At 33.0% G+C, this 13204-nt stretch overlaps 2 protein-coding genes across 2 annotated transcripts; both read right to left on the bottom strand.

Moving 5' to 3' along the window:
* Positions 1-10017: 10017 nt before the first annotated feature.
* Positions 10018-11366, bottom strand: LOC133189775 (capping protein inhibiting regulator of actin dynamics-like). Its single transcript, XM_061325174.1, has 2 exons — positions 11332-11366; positions 10018-10991 (listed from the first exon to the last, which is right to left on the bottom strand). The coding sequence occupies exons 1-2, from the start codon at positions 11354-11356 to the stop codon at positions 10132-10134; spliced, it is 885 nt and encodes a 294-aa protein (XP_061181158.1). The 5' UTR covers positions 11357-11366; the 3' UTR covers positions 10018-10131.
* A 396-nt stretch (positions 11367-11762) lies between these two features.
* On the bottom strand, positions 11763-12985 carry LOC133189637 (uncharacterized). Its single transcript, XM_061325040.1, has 2 exons — positions 12463-12985; positions 11763-11971 (listed from the first exon to the last, which is right to left on the bottom strand). The coding sequence occupies exons 1-2, from the start codon at positions 12983-12985 to the stop codon at positions 11763-11765; spliced, it is 732 nt and encodes a 243-aa protein (XP_061181024.1).
* Between the last annotated feature and the right edge of the window lie 219 nt (positions 12986-13204).

The raw sequence follows: 13204 nt of genomic DNA on the forward strand, positions 1-13204 counted from the left end.
TATATAGTATACTCTTTATTTAGCTGAAAAGTGTAGTATTAAAAGCAACTTTTGGTGTGTAATGCTAAAAAGTTACATTTACCAAAACAGATTGACATAAAGTTGCAAACGAAACTGCAAAGGGGAAACTGCAAAGGGGTTCATAAATTTACCTAGGACTACAGGTCATCCAATATTAAAACAATGATTCTTTAAAGTTTATCATGGCTTAAACACTATAACATAATTAAATATGAAAAGTACTAATTTGTCTTTGTCTAAAGATTCCCTGGACCTAAATTTATGGTTTAAATCTTCAGTGTCACTTTCTGAAGAAAGTGTCCTATTAAAACAGAATTAAAAGAAATTTTCAGGCAATTTATAAAAAAAATAAGATTTTTTTTCCCTTAAAAAAAAAAAAAAGATATTAAAAAGGTAAGTGCAGAGAGATGCTGCAAACAGTTCAAAGGTTACTATTGTACATTAACCTGCTTGATTTACCTGTAGTATTTAGTGATGTGGCAGGTGGTGACTGCCTTTCTGTTGCTGAATCAGATGATGAAGCTGGTGCTTTTTTTAAGGAGCAAATTTGTTTGCCTTGAAAATATTTGCTCGAACAGGATGCTATTTAGAAAAAAAATATTTCATTTTCAATGATAGACTATTTGTGTCTGTGTAATCATTTTAATTTGTGAAAGTATAATTATTCTAATAGATTAACTTAAGAGAGCTGAACTGTTTGGCTTACACTTTAAAAGAAACTTTTCATACGTACTGATGCATCCTGAAATGTATGGTTAAGTTCTCCAGTTCCTTCTTTTATTTTCTCAAGATGTTTCTTGTCATCTAGAAATTTACAATAAAACAATTATATGACTTTTAACTTAGAATTTTCATTTTACACAACTCTTATTAGCATCCAGTCTTGGGTCAAAACACTTTGTATGTGCCTTATCTAATCAATTAAAGCACCATTAGATTACAAGTGTAAAAGTGGTCAGGAACCCCACCCACCCACCCCCCCCCCTTTCAAAAAAAAATCATACTCTAAATTTAAAAAGTTTGAATTCTTATTGTAAATTTACCAAAATTAGGTTTTATCCCCTTCCCTGCCATTAGCTAAAGATACAGAAAGAAACATACTTTTCTTGCAAGTTTTATTAATTTTAGTTTTATGCATCATAAGCAGATCTAGAAGGGGTAGCAGTTCTTCCATAGAGCAGTCTGAGAGGAAGTTTGCTTATTTCCCTCGGCTGTCATGTTGTAGGTCAATTTTTGATAAACTAGCTTATCTATAATTAATGTATGTTACTTTGGTTGGATCCCCACTCAAAGCAAAGTTTGGCAAAGTCTTCATTTAAAAAAAGGCATAATAATTTAACAAATAGAGTAACATCTACCGACAGATATCTGATTAAATGATTAAATCAGTGATTGCCTACCGTTTTTTGTAACTCACCACTAATCTCTGAAGTTATGGCTGCAAAGTAGATTTATCCTCTGAATATATATATTCTTCCTTCTTCGTATTCTGACATTTCCTTAAGAGGCTGACAAAGAATGACTACGCTAATTATAATACTTTAACATCGATCCTCCTACTCTATCATTCACATTTCCAACGTCTTGCGCGTTTCAAGTTTGCGCCTTTCGTCTTGACCAATGGAAACTTGGGTTCTTAAAAATGTAAGGCAGAGCTAGGATATAGTTTCGAATTCTCAATATTTTTATTTTAAAAAAATAACAAAGACTATCTGAATATTTTTTCACTGGAATTAAATTTTAAAAATGAATATAATTTTTATCAATTAATGAAATCAAAGAAAATTTTTACGTCTTCAATGAGCGTCTTCGTTTCGTATTATCATAACAAATATGGCGGACGAGGGAACGGGAGGACAACAACTATGAAGACGTATGGGAGAATAGACGAAAAAAATACGAATGTGGATCATGTCATAGATACTTCACAACCATGCAATCTGTGTTGTATCATTTAGACACGATGCATGGAAAAAGTATGACTTTTTAACTACATCAATATTTTTGTATGGGGATAAAGCGTTTAACGTTTCGACCCACGAATAGTACGGTACAGTACGGATAAGACATATAATTTTTTAGTTGTAAATAAATATATGACGTGTTTTAACGAAGATTACGAAGTTTTTTCTTAATTGTTTCAGTTTCTCACAACTTGCTTTAATTTTGACATTAGAGAAAATTCGGTCGAACAAAGTACGTTGCGTCGTGAAAAATAAGATTATTTAAAGCACATTTTCAATGTAACTGGTTAATTAAAATAATAAAGGAACATAGGTAATTCAATAAAAAAAAAATTGCTGGCTATCATGATGCAGTGTTTGTTTAATTATAATCAAAACACGAAATGTATACAGATTTCATGATTTATATTTTTTAGATAGTAGATAAATGAAAAATTATCAGGTCCAGTACAAAGTCTATTAACTAATAGCTACGTAGGTATTTAAACCTACCCAAAGTAGCTATTTCTACCTACTTTTTGCATTACTTGCATTTTGTGGGCAAACGGCTGAATGGCGCAACATGGTGAGTACCAAATTTCTAAATGCAGTCACACTGATGATGAATACAACAAAATTTTGGCCACAAATTGATTACGTCGTAAATTAACAATTTTGCATTAATTACTATTAATAGCTACGTAGGTAGAAATAGTCTTTGGACTGGACCTGATTATACCATGGGCTTGTTCAACACTGCATTTGCATGCAAAAGTTGTATTATGGGAGTTATGAGTGTTTTCTGGCAATCGCTTATGTCAATTAAGTCTTCATGAAAATTCATGAACATTCATTACCTTGAACTAAATGTTTTTTTCTGTTTTTAAACTGAAAATTACCTATATTCATATATATTCATCATTTGTTCATGAACTACATTTTATGAATATATTCATGAATAAAATTCATGAACCATCTTTATGAACCAGTCATGAACCAGTCATGAATACATCATGAATTTTCATGAACGATTCATCAAAGTTCCTGAAATTATGAATTTCATCTCGCAGGGGTTTGCACATAACTGTAGGTTTGAATGGAAGATATTGAACATAAAATTAATACAAAGGGGAATAAAATATGAAAAAAAGTCCATAATGAAAATGGGGGTAAATTTGATACTCGATCAGTTTTCAGTGAAATTCAATGCATTATCTAGATGGATAAGTTTATGTGCAGTGAGAAAAGTTTAAAAAGGCAAGTTTTCTATAAAAAAAAAAACACCTAGAAAGTATTTAAAGTGTGTAAGAAAAAGAGCTACCGGTATTGAAGAGTTCTGTACCACACGAAGCACAAAAAGGACATAGCAAAAGTTCACTCTTGAAAGCCTTTGGCTCAGGATAGCAAAAAACATCAATGAACAATGTACATCATGTTTATGCATATTTTATTAATTATTGAATGATATTCTATGTACATTGCAAGTATTGCTTTAAAATTGATCTTCTTGTTGTTTCTCCAAACAAAGACGACAAAATGTTATGTACAGAAAGGAAATTATACAAAAGGCGTAGAAAAAAGTGAAAAGATGAGGAGAATTAAATACACACTGTAAAAAATGTGTTTACAATTCAAACACTTTTCTAAACACTTTCTTGTCACCTCCTTTTTTATATGTTTAATTTCTAAACATGTAAAATTCCTAAACATGTCTTAGAAAGTGTTTAGAATTTAAACACTTGTGTGCTTAGAAATTAAACATATCTAAACACATAAACACAAGTGTTTAAATTCTAAACACATAACAGCAGATGTGTTTAATATCTAAACACAAACAAAACACTCTTAGTAAATTTAGGCACAAAACGTATATGTTTTTTAAATGCGCATAATTGTCAAAATTTTCAAAATATTTAAACAATATCAATTTTCTATAAAGCCACTGAACGTTGGGATATGTATTTAATTATACAATACAATGGACACTGTGCGATGTACATGTACTTAATTTACACAAATAATGTAGGAGATAGAACTGAATAGATTTGATTAGTCTCAACAATTCAATCAGAATGACACATAATTTATAACGTACACATAGATAACAAACTTTTAATCTTCAAGATTATTAAATAGATAATATTAAGCTGACAATTTAATATCAAAACTTCATTGAATATTTTTAAAAGGCTTTATTAAAGAATTTTTAAATTAAAAATACAAAATGTATATTTATTTTATTTTATATATATATATTTATTATAATCATTATAATTTGAATCGGCTGCAGAGTTTTCCTCATGTCAATCACAAAAATATCAAATTTTATTAACTTTCAGCAAGTCTCAAAGCACCACATATTATAATCTACATCCCATCAATAACTGCCAGAAAGTAATCCATTTCAAATGCACGAGGATAATTGTAAACACTGTCGAATTAACTAAGTAGTCTTCAACAAATGAAGTTTCAAAGTGTTGATTACGGAACAACAAAATTGCACTTGAAGATGACACCAGGTACTCTGATACGTGTATTTTGAGTTCAATCTGGACTATGTACAGTGCCTGTAGGAAAGAAAGCCTGATTTTAGAATAAGTACACTATCACTGATATTGAAACAGATTATTGTTCAAATTTTAGTGAAACTACACTGATATAAATATAAATGTTTTTAATGACATTGAATATTATTTCCTCTCCTACAAGTCTATTAACGAATTCAAGATATCCCTAGTCAACTTTATTTACATTGCTCATCGTGGTTAATTAATTCAAAGAAAAAGAAAACAAACCTTTAATGTATTGCAGTAGCAAGATACTCTTTCACGTATTTCACTATTTAGTCATGGTTATCCCTTGAATTGGGTTGTCATAACTCTCATTGATACATCACCTTAGCTTGTTGTGTTTCCTTTGTTTAGATAGCCGCTCAAATTAACGTTCAAATATATGTGTGTCATTTCCGGGAAGATAACTCTGCACTTTACAGTAAAACGTGTTTAATTTCTAAACGCGTTTAGATATAAAACATGTTAAGACATAAGTGTTTAGTTGTTAAACACAATACTATACATGTTTAGATCTAAACATGTATCAGAAGTGTTTATTTCCCAAACACAATTTTTACAGTGCAGATCTGTAGGAAGCTTAATCTTAAAATGAGATAACATCAGAGTATCAAAAATATTTACAAAAATATGAATGATTCATGTAAAGATCTCAGAGTTTTCAATACTTTAAAAAAGTCATAAAACAAAGGAGCTCATTATTCAGTTAATAGATCTATGCTACCACAAAATTATACAATCATACTGTATGTATACATACGAGGGTTGTTCAAAAAGTTTGTGGACTACCGTCATAACTTTTATACTGAACGCCATATTATATCCAAATTTGGAAGAAATATTTCAACAGTAAATTCAAATGATGTGTATTAAAATTTTTTAAAATATCGTGGTTTATTTCAAACTTATTTAGACTTTAATAATGCGAAAATCGGATCACGGAGCAAGTCAAAATTTTGCGATTTACAATCAAGACACTAAATAATGTCTGAAGTCATATCTTCTGTAAAATGACATAAAAACAGAAAAAATTCTACAGCTTCAAAGTAAGTATTGTTTCATCGTTTCTGATTCCAAATTATGACTTAATATTTTGCTTCGTTGAAAAGAAATCAGTTTCAGAAGATAGGTAGTCCTCATTGAAAAAGACAAAAAAAGATGATGTCGTAGAACGTCACGGAGCAGCAGTTAACCATACAGTTTTGTGTTGTACTCTGGAAAACTCCATAAACAAGAGGCCCATGGGCCTTGAATCGCTCTTCTAATAAACTGTACAACCTATCACTTCTATTTGAAGCCTCGAAGTATCCTGTATATTTACATGAACCCTTGAAATTCCAATTCACACTCTGAGAACCCAAGATGATTCTAAGCCAATTAGTACCTGAGAGTTGGTCATGGTGACCTACTTATCACTTGTCATTCTCTGAGGACCCATCAACTAAGTTTGATGATTCTAAGCCAATTAATACCTAAAGTATTTTTTAAAGTTACAATCATAAAATTTTATAAGTAAGTCAAAGTGACCTACTTTTCAATTGTTTTACTCCAAGGACCCAAGATGCATCAACTGACAAAGTTTGATGATTCTAAGCCAATTAGTACCTGTAATATTTAATTAAAGCCATAAATTTTCAAAAGTAGGTCACCGTGACCTAGTTTTCAGTTGCTGTACTCCGAGGACCAAAGATACATCGACTGACAAAGTTTGATGATTCTAGCCAATAAGTACCCAAAATATTTAATTACAGCCATAAATTTTCAAAAGGAGGTCACAATGACCTACTTTTCAGTCAACCTACTCCGGGGACCAAAGATGCATCAACTGACAAATTTTGACGATTCTAAGCCAAAAAATTCCTGAAAATATTAAATACAGCCATAAAACTTCAAAAGTAGGTCACCGTGACCTACTTTTCAGTTGTTGTACTCCGAGGACCCAAGACGCATCAACTGACAAAGTTTAATGATTCTAAGCCAATTAGTACCCAAAATATTTGATTAAAGCCATAAATTTTCAAAAGTAGGTCACTGTGACCTACTTTTCAGTTGTTGTACTCCGAGGACCCATGACGCATAAACTGACAAAGTTTTATGATTCTAAGCCAATTAGTACCCGAAATATTTTATTAAAGCCATAAATTTTCCGAAAGTAGGTCACGGTGACCTACTTTTCAGTCGACCTACTCCAAAGACCCATGACGCATCAACTGACAAAGTTTGATGATTCTAAGCCAATTAGTACCCGAAATATTTAATTAAAGCCATAAATTTTCAAAAGTAGGTCACGGTGAGCTATTTTTTAGTCGATCTACTCTGAAGACCCAAGATGCATCAACTGACAAAGTTTGATGATTCTAAGCCAATTAGTACCCGAAATATTAAATTAACGCCATAAGTTTTCAAAAAAAGGTCACTGTGACCTACTTTTTAGTCGACCTACTCCGAAGACCCAAGATGCATCAACTGACAAAGTTTGATGATTCTAAGCCAATTAGTACCTGAAATATTTAATTATAGTCATATAAATTGAAAAGTAGGTCACGGTGACCTACTTTTCAGTTGACCTTTTTTGAAGACCCAAGATGCATCAACTTGCAAAGTTTTATGATCATAGGACTTAAAATGTCCAAATTATGCCTCTAAAACGCTTTAAAATCGAATGCCTGCAAATTTCAAAAAGTAGGTCACTGTGACCTACTTTTTAATAAATATGTTTTATGGCCCCAAGATGCATCGTCTTACAAGATTTAATGATTCTAAGCCTCCCCGTATTCGAATTAATGACCTTAATTGTTTTAAAAATGATTAGCCATAAAATTCAAAAAGTAGGTCAAGGTGACCTACTTTTTAGTTGACGTACTTTGAGGACCCAAGATGCATCAACTGACAAAGTTTGATAATCATAGGCCTTAAATTGTTCAAAATATACCTCTAAATCATTTTGAAAAAGAATGGCCGCAAAATTTAAAAAGTAGGTCACCGTGACCTACTTTTGAGTCAACATGATATGAGGTCCTTAGATGCACCAACTGACAAGATTTGATGATCCTAGTCCTTATAGTAAGCAAAATATCAACATTTTAATAAAATGTAATTTTTGGTCAACTTTGAAGTGACCTTGAGAACACGCCCTTTGCCCCAGGGTAAATCCCCGTGCAAATTTTAATCTACAACATATCCTCATCCTTTTGTGTAAGTTTGGTGATAATCTGCCCAGTGGTTCTTGAGAAGAAGATTTTTTAGCAACCAGTACTTTTGTTTCTATTTTCCTAATTATCTCCCCTTGTTAAAGGGTCACAACCCCAGTTTTAGTATAAAAGGGAGCCCTTGGGCCAAGGATACCCTGTGACAAATTTGACAATAATTGGCCAAGGGGTTCTTGAGTTATGGCCCATATTCTAAAAAGTTTACGCACACCGCACAAATGGCCATAGCATTAGCTCTTTGAGCCTTTGGCTCAGAAGAGCTAAAAAAACTCTGAAAATGCCAGAGGAAGTAGGAAATATGTCAAAAGCGAGCCAAGCATGTGTGTGTGCATGGTACAAGCAGTATTTGAATGATAGACTACTCTGCTCAGACGATGGTGGTCTGTGAGAAAACGGATTATCTGTAAAAATCTTATCAAAAACATTGAAAAGTTAGTAACGACTTGATAAGAGTTTGGCGCTTCACAGATGCTGATCTTGTGAAAGCACTTATGCAGTGAAAAAATATAACATGGACAAACAAAATAATGCTACTCGAACAATTGTTAGCAAAATAGATTTCAAGTGATAGAGAAACGTTTTTAATGAGTGCACTGGTATTGGGCAATACTGTGTGAAATGTATAGGAGTAGTATTTTTGAGAACCTCATGTCGGTGAGTTGTTGACGTTACAGTGTTGTTGAGTTTGCTCCATGGTTACAAAACGTGTTGATTTTAAAATTAAATAACATAAATTCTATTAAATCGCATGGAATGAAACATCAGACTTAAACAAAATAAGTATTTTTACATATGATAATGTGTTAATTCTAAATTTCTTGAAGTTAGTATAACGAAGATTGGCATAGTCCACTAACTTTCCGAACAACCCTCGTACATAGCACTATTTATACACATATTTCTATCTGTTCTGTGTTCTTTTTGTGTAGGGAGACACAGTGTACCCTATAAACAAAAATACAACAAAATATTCTATTTACAATACTACTTTTTTAACCTCAAACAAAATCATGTACATGTATATTAAAATTAGCACTATTTTAAGAATTGTAACCCATTAATTGTTTTCATCCTCTTCTATGAAATGAATCTGCTCTTGATATAAACCATTTCAAAAATTTATATTTATTTGAAAAAGCACAGTTGATGCTGCAATATACAATGTAAAGGACTGTACTGCTTCCAATATAAGAGAAACATTTGACAGAATTTAAGTATGATGGATATTTTTTTTACTTACAGTTAAACTTGGTTTCACTAAGAATTTGAATTTTGCTTCCTTATAACCAAGATGTTTTTATACCTGTATGAGGAACAAAGTACAAAGTCTCCTACAGGATTCTCTATAACCGAGTTTTACTGTCCTTTTCTTTATGGTAAATTGCAATAAATTGATTACACTGTTACATTGTGATTACACAAACATCATGTGTCATCTACTGCTCCTATACTCTTAACAATGCTGAAAAACTTAAAACACTTTACATTGCTTTCTAAATAACCACACACACAATGTTGTGAAGTTTTATCTCTTATAAAAGACTCCCTTCACATGCATTTTTCTTATCTAAAAAAAATCAGTATTGTCTATAAAGCTGCTATTCATCTCATTTTGTAATATGAATACTTTTTACAAGTGCTGCCATTCTCCATTTGTTTTCATGAAATTTTCATATTTTTTAACTTTTATACATACATGTATATTCATAAAAACCACATCCAATCCACTTACATAACTCATTACATTTCATGCCTAAAGCTTGGTTTCACACACAAACACAAACACACACACACCCTCACAAATATCATTAGACAACAAAACTATATACCTTTCACATATTATAAGAAATAAGTGATGAGATAATATACTGGTACATGTGTCTTAAAATACAGTACTTTCATCCACTGTCAACAAGATATGTAAAACATCCATTCATTATGTTGTATTGCACAAGCTGCCCTTAAGTATACAATTAAACACAGTGAAATAAAATGCCATTCTTAACCAATATCATACATGCTTCATCAAATCTCTGTCAAATGAAACTGCTGTACACAAAAAAAGCTTTTCTAAGAATTGAAATGGATTTCATTTTAAAATTTGTCATAACAGATTGTACATATACTAAAAAAGAGAAATTTTGTATAGGAAAAAACAACATAATAAAGAATCTTCTCCAAGGGTTATAAAATTACAATAAAATCCCTTTACAAGTCATTTTGTTCTATGCATTCAACATTAATTACAAATAAATTTTGCTTTATATTAGGCTAATTCATCCCCCAACTAAAGGTATGTTAACTACAAAAAAATAAGACAACCATATAAAGGGGCTATAAAACAGATATTTGATAGCTGCAGCATTTACATACACTTCACCTGTCTCTTTATGCAAAGAACATGTTGACTGTCCTCTGAATGGGTTCCCTACAAATAGGACAAACTCTCTCCGGCAGTCTGTCTACACATCCCTGACATGAGATTAAGTGATTACAGGGGGTAAAGGACACCTGGACTTCCTCCACAAGGCAGATCTTACACTTGGAGCGGTTAGACTGGGCGGACAGTCGACGAATCTCCTCCTCCAACTCACGCAGCCTCCTCTGCCACTCCCCCTCAGGACTCTGCTCCAGCTCTCGTACTCTCTGTCTCTCCTGTTGCAGTAGGCTGTCCTTCTGATTTAACATTCTGTCCTTCTGTTGAATCATTTGATCCTTCTGCTGATTAGCCAATATCTCCTGTTGTAGGGCTTGCTGACTGTTCATTACGTCTTGTGTGGTCTCGTCCACTACCCTCAGAGACATCTCCAATGCCTCAGCTGTCTCCTCCATCTCCTGTCTGGTCTCCTCCATCTCCTGTCTGTTCTCCTCCATCTGTCGGTCCTTCTCCTCCATCTCCTGTCTGGTCTCCTCCATCTCCTGTCTGGTCTCCTCCATCTGTCTGTCCTTCTCCTCCACCTCCCTCTTTGTCTCCTCCACCTCCCTCTTTGTCTCCACTATTTCCCTGTCTTTTTCCTCCACCTCCCTCTTTGTCTCCACTATTTCCCTGTCTTTTTCCTCCACCTCCCTCTTTGTCTCCTCCACCTCCCTCTTTGTCTCCTCCACCTCCCTCTTTGTCTCCACTATTTCCCTGTCTTTTTCCTCCACCTCCCTCTTTGTCTCCACTATTTCCCTGTCTTTTTCCTCCACCTCCCTCTTTGTCTCCACTATTTCTTTGTCCTTCTCTTCCACATCTCTCTCCAGTTGCACTACAAGGACATGATAATTTTCCAAGTATTACATGTACAGTGTATAATTTTATAATTTTAGAGTACTGCCACTTTTCTTTCATATTGTCATTCAACATATAAGGATACATATAAGGATACAACACCTGAACACATTATGATTTTTGGAAAAATAACATATGGTTATGTAACTATAAATACTTATTTGAGATACACGATAGATAATTACATCAAATTTTATCATTCAGATGAAATGAATGCAAGTATTATATATGAAATGATATAAAATTTTATCAGCTCAGCATCATCACTATATCTTAAGAGATTAAATCCAGGTAATGACAATGAAACAGCTATTTACCTATACCTTTATAGTCATGTTGCATTTCTCTAAACTCTTCAGGAGAAGGGTGGAAACTTAGAACAGACATTACAAATTTTCATAATACTTGATTATTTTTTTACTAATGAGTCTACCAAAATAGGAAATAATGTTTATTTAGGACAAGTGATTACAATTAGATCACATAGTGTGTTTACTAGTTTAATCAAGGGAATTATAATCAGCATATAACATCCAAGATAAATGAATAATAATATTGTTGTCTGTCACTGTTCATATAAAACTATCAACTTCATAAATGGGCAAGATCTCTTCATAAAAATTATATGTACAGAAAATAATAACAAAATTGCAACTATGGAACACAACTTTTGATCACATTTTCACAGAAGCTACCTTCTAATGATAAAAAAATTCATAGTTTGTAACAGATATATATTTATCTGACATCACTTACTGTCACTCTCCATGCACTTATTCCACAGCTTCTTAAAATCCTCTGAGTTATACCCCTTCTTCTCCACTTTAGTGTGAGGGGGCTCCTCATAATAGTCATCCAGGGGGAGGCCCGAGTCGTCCAAGCATGACAACTGACTCAGCATCTGGATTTGCTTTAGTTCATCAGTGAGTTTACTAGCATTTCTGTTGGCATTTATCCCTATTTAAGACAAAATTTAACTCTGTTAAAAATAAATCCAGATTCATACTAAAAAAGCTTCCTTTTTTAATTATTTTTTTATTTTTTGTTGACAAAACTTTATGTATTACAATATTATAATATTCTAAGGCACATTTGTGAAATAGTTTTTCATAACATTTGGAGACCTTGGTAAAATGATTTCACCAGTAAATTGCACAAACTTTGATTACTTAGTATCCTACAGAGACAATACAAATGTATTGCTCTCAAAGAATTAGAAAATTAAAACCATATACATGTACCGGGTACAGCTGAACTTTGGTATCTCGAACAGGGATATCCGGAATACCATGGATATGTTGAAGTGATCGGGAAGTCCTAACTACGGTACATATTTCTTTAAAAGTATTTTACCCTTGATATCTCGAACCCTTTGATATCTCGAAGTTTTTTCTCTTGGTCCAATCGAGTTTGAGATAACAAGGTTTGACTGTACTTAGTTTACTTACTTCCTTTGACAGAGCTGAGGTTTGGTACAGCAGCCACCAGCTCCTCCTCATCCTTTTGCTTTTCCTCATACTGTGAGGAGGAAAGGGACAGAGAGTTCTGAGGTGTCCCAGCCCCACAGCAGATGGAGGCACTGGTTTTCTGGTTCCTTTGTGTTACTGTGGATCCTCCAAATGATTTGTTGGAGACTGGCACATCTGAGGTACCTACACATTTATCAGAGACATTCCCTTTATTTGTTTTACTCTGAAGCCAAAATGAAAGTAGAACAACAATGGCAGTCCCAGCAATTCTACAGTTTTCACAGTTGATGGCAAAGTTATTCATGTATATAATGGCAATTGCTGCTCCAAACAAGCAAATATATGCATCCTGTCTGATATTTCTTCTCCTCCATTGAGGGAGGTAACTCTCTAGAAAACTGTAGTTCCAGTCAATGAGGATCACTGCCACAGAGGAGGATAAGAAGACAGACTCCACAAGGAGAGGGAGGAGAGAGTTCAGGGAAGTCAGATCCAAACTCATCTACAACATGATAAAAGACTATATAGATCATGTAGATATGAAAATTGTGTATTCTATATAAAATATCAATCAATATTCATTTTTCTATACATTGTATGTCTTATTTTCAAAATAATTATGTCTTAATTAACAGTTAAGGTATATAAAACCATCACGACTTATGGGTAAGAGAAATTTGATGAAATGTCTGACTTTAGTATTCATTCAATGAATGTGTAT

The sequence above is a fragment of the Saccostrea echinata genome, unplaced genomic scaffold (assembly GCF_033153115.1).
Source record: "Saccostrea echinata isolate AGI-Se365-2 ecotype Australia unplaced genomic scaffold, CSIRO_AGI_Sech_v1 ptg000019l, whole genome shotgun sequence".
Taxonomy (NCBI): Eukaryota; Metazoa; Mollusca; class Bivalvia; order Ostreida; family Ostreidae; genus Saccostrea; species Saccostrea echinata.

Bases quoted from the DNA above. Each gene is read 5' to 3' on its own strand.
- LOC133189775 (XM_061325174.1), bottom strand. From the start codon at position 11,356: ATGCAACATGACTATAAAGGTATAG. The intron at 10,992-11,331 runs GTAAATAGCTGT...ATGTCCTTGTAG, and splicing joins ACATGACTATAAAGGTATAG to TGCAACTGGAGAGAGATGTG.
- LOC133189637 (XM_061325040.1), bottom strand. From the start codon at position 12,985: ATGAGTTTGGATCTGACTTCCCTGAACTCTCTCCTCCCTCTCCTTGTG. The intron at 11,972-12,462 runs GTAAGTAAACTA...TGTCTTAAATAG, and splicing joins CCTCAGCTCTGTCAAAGGAA to GGATAAATGCCAACAGAAAT.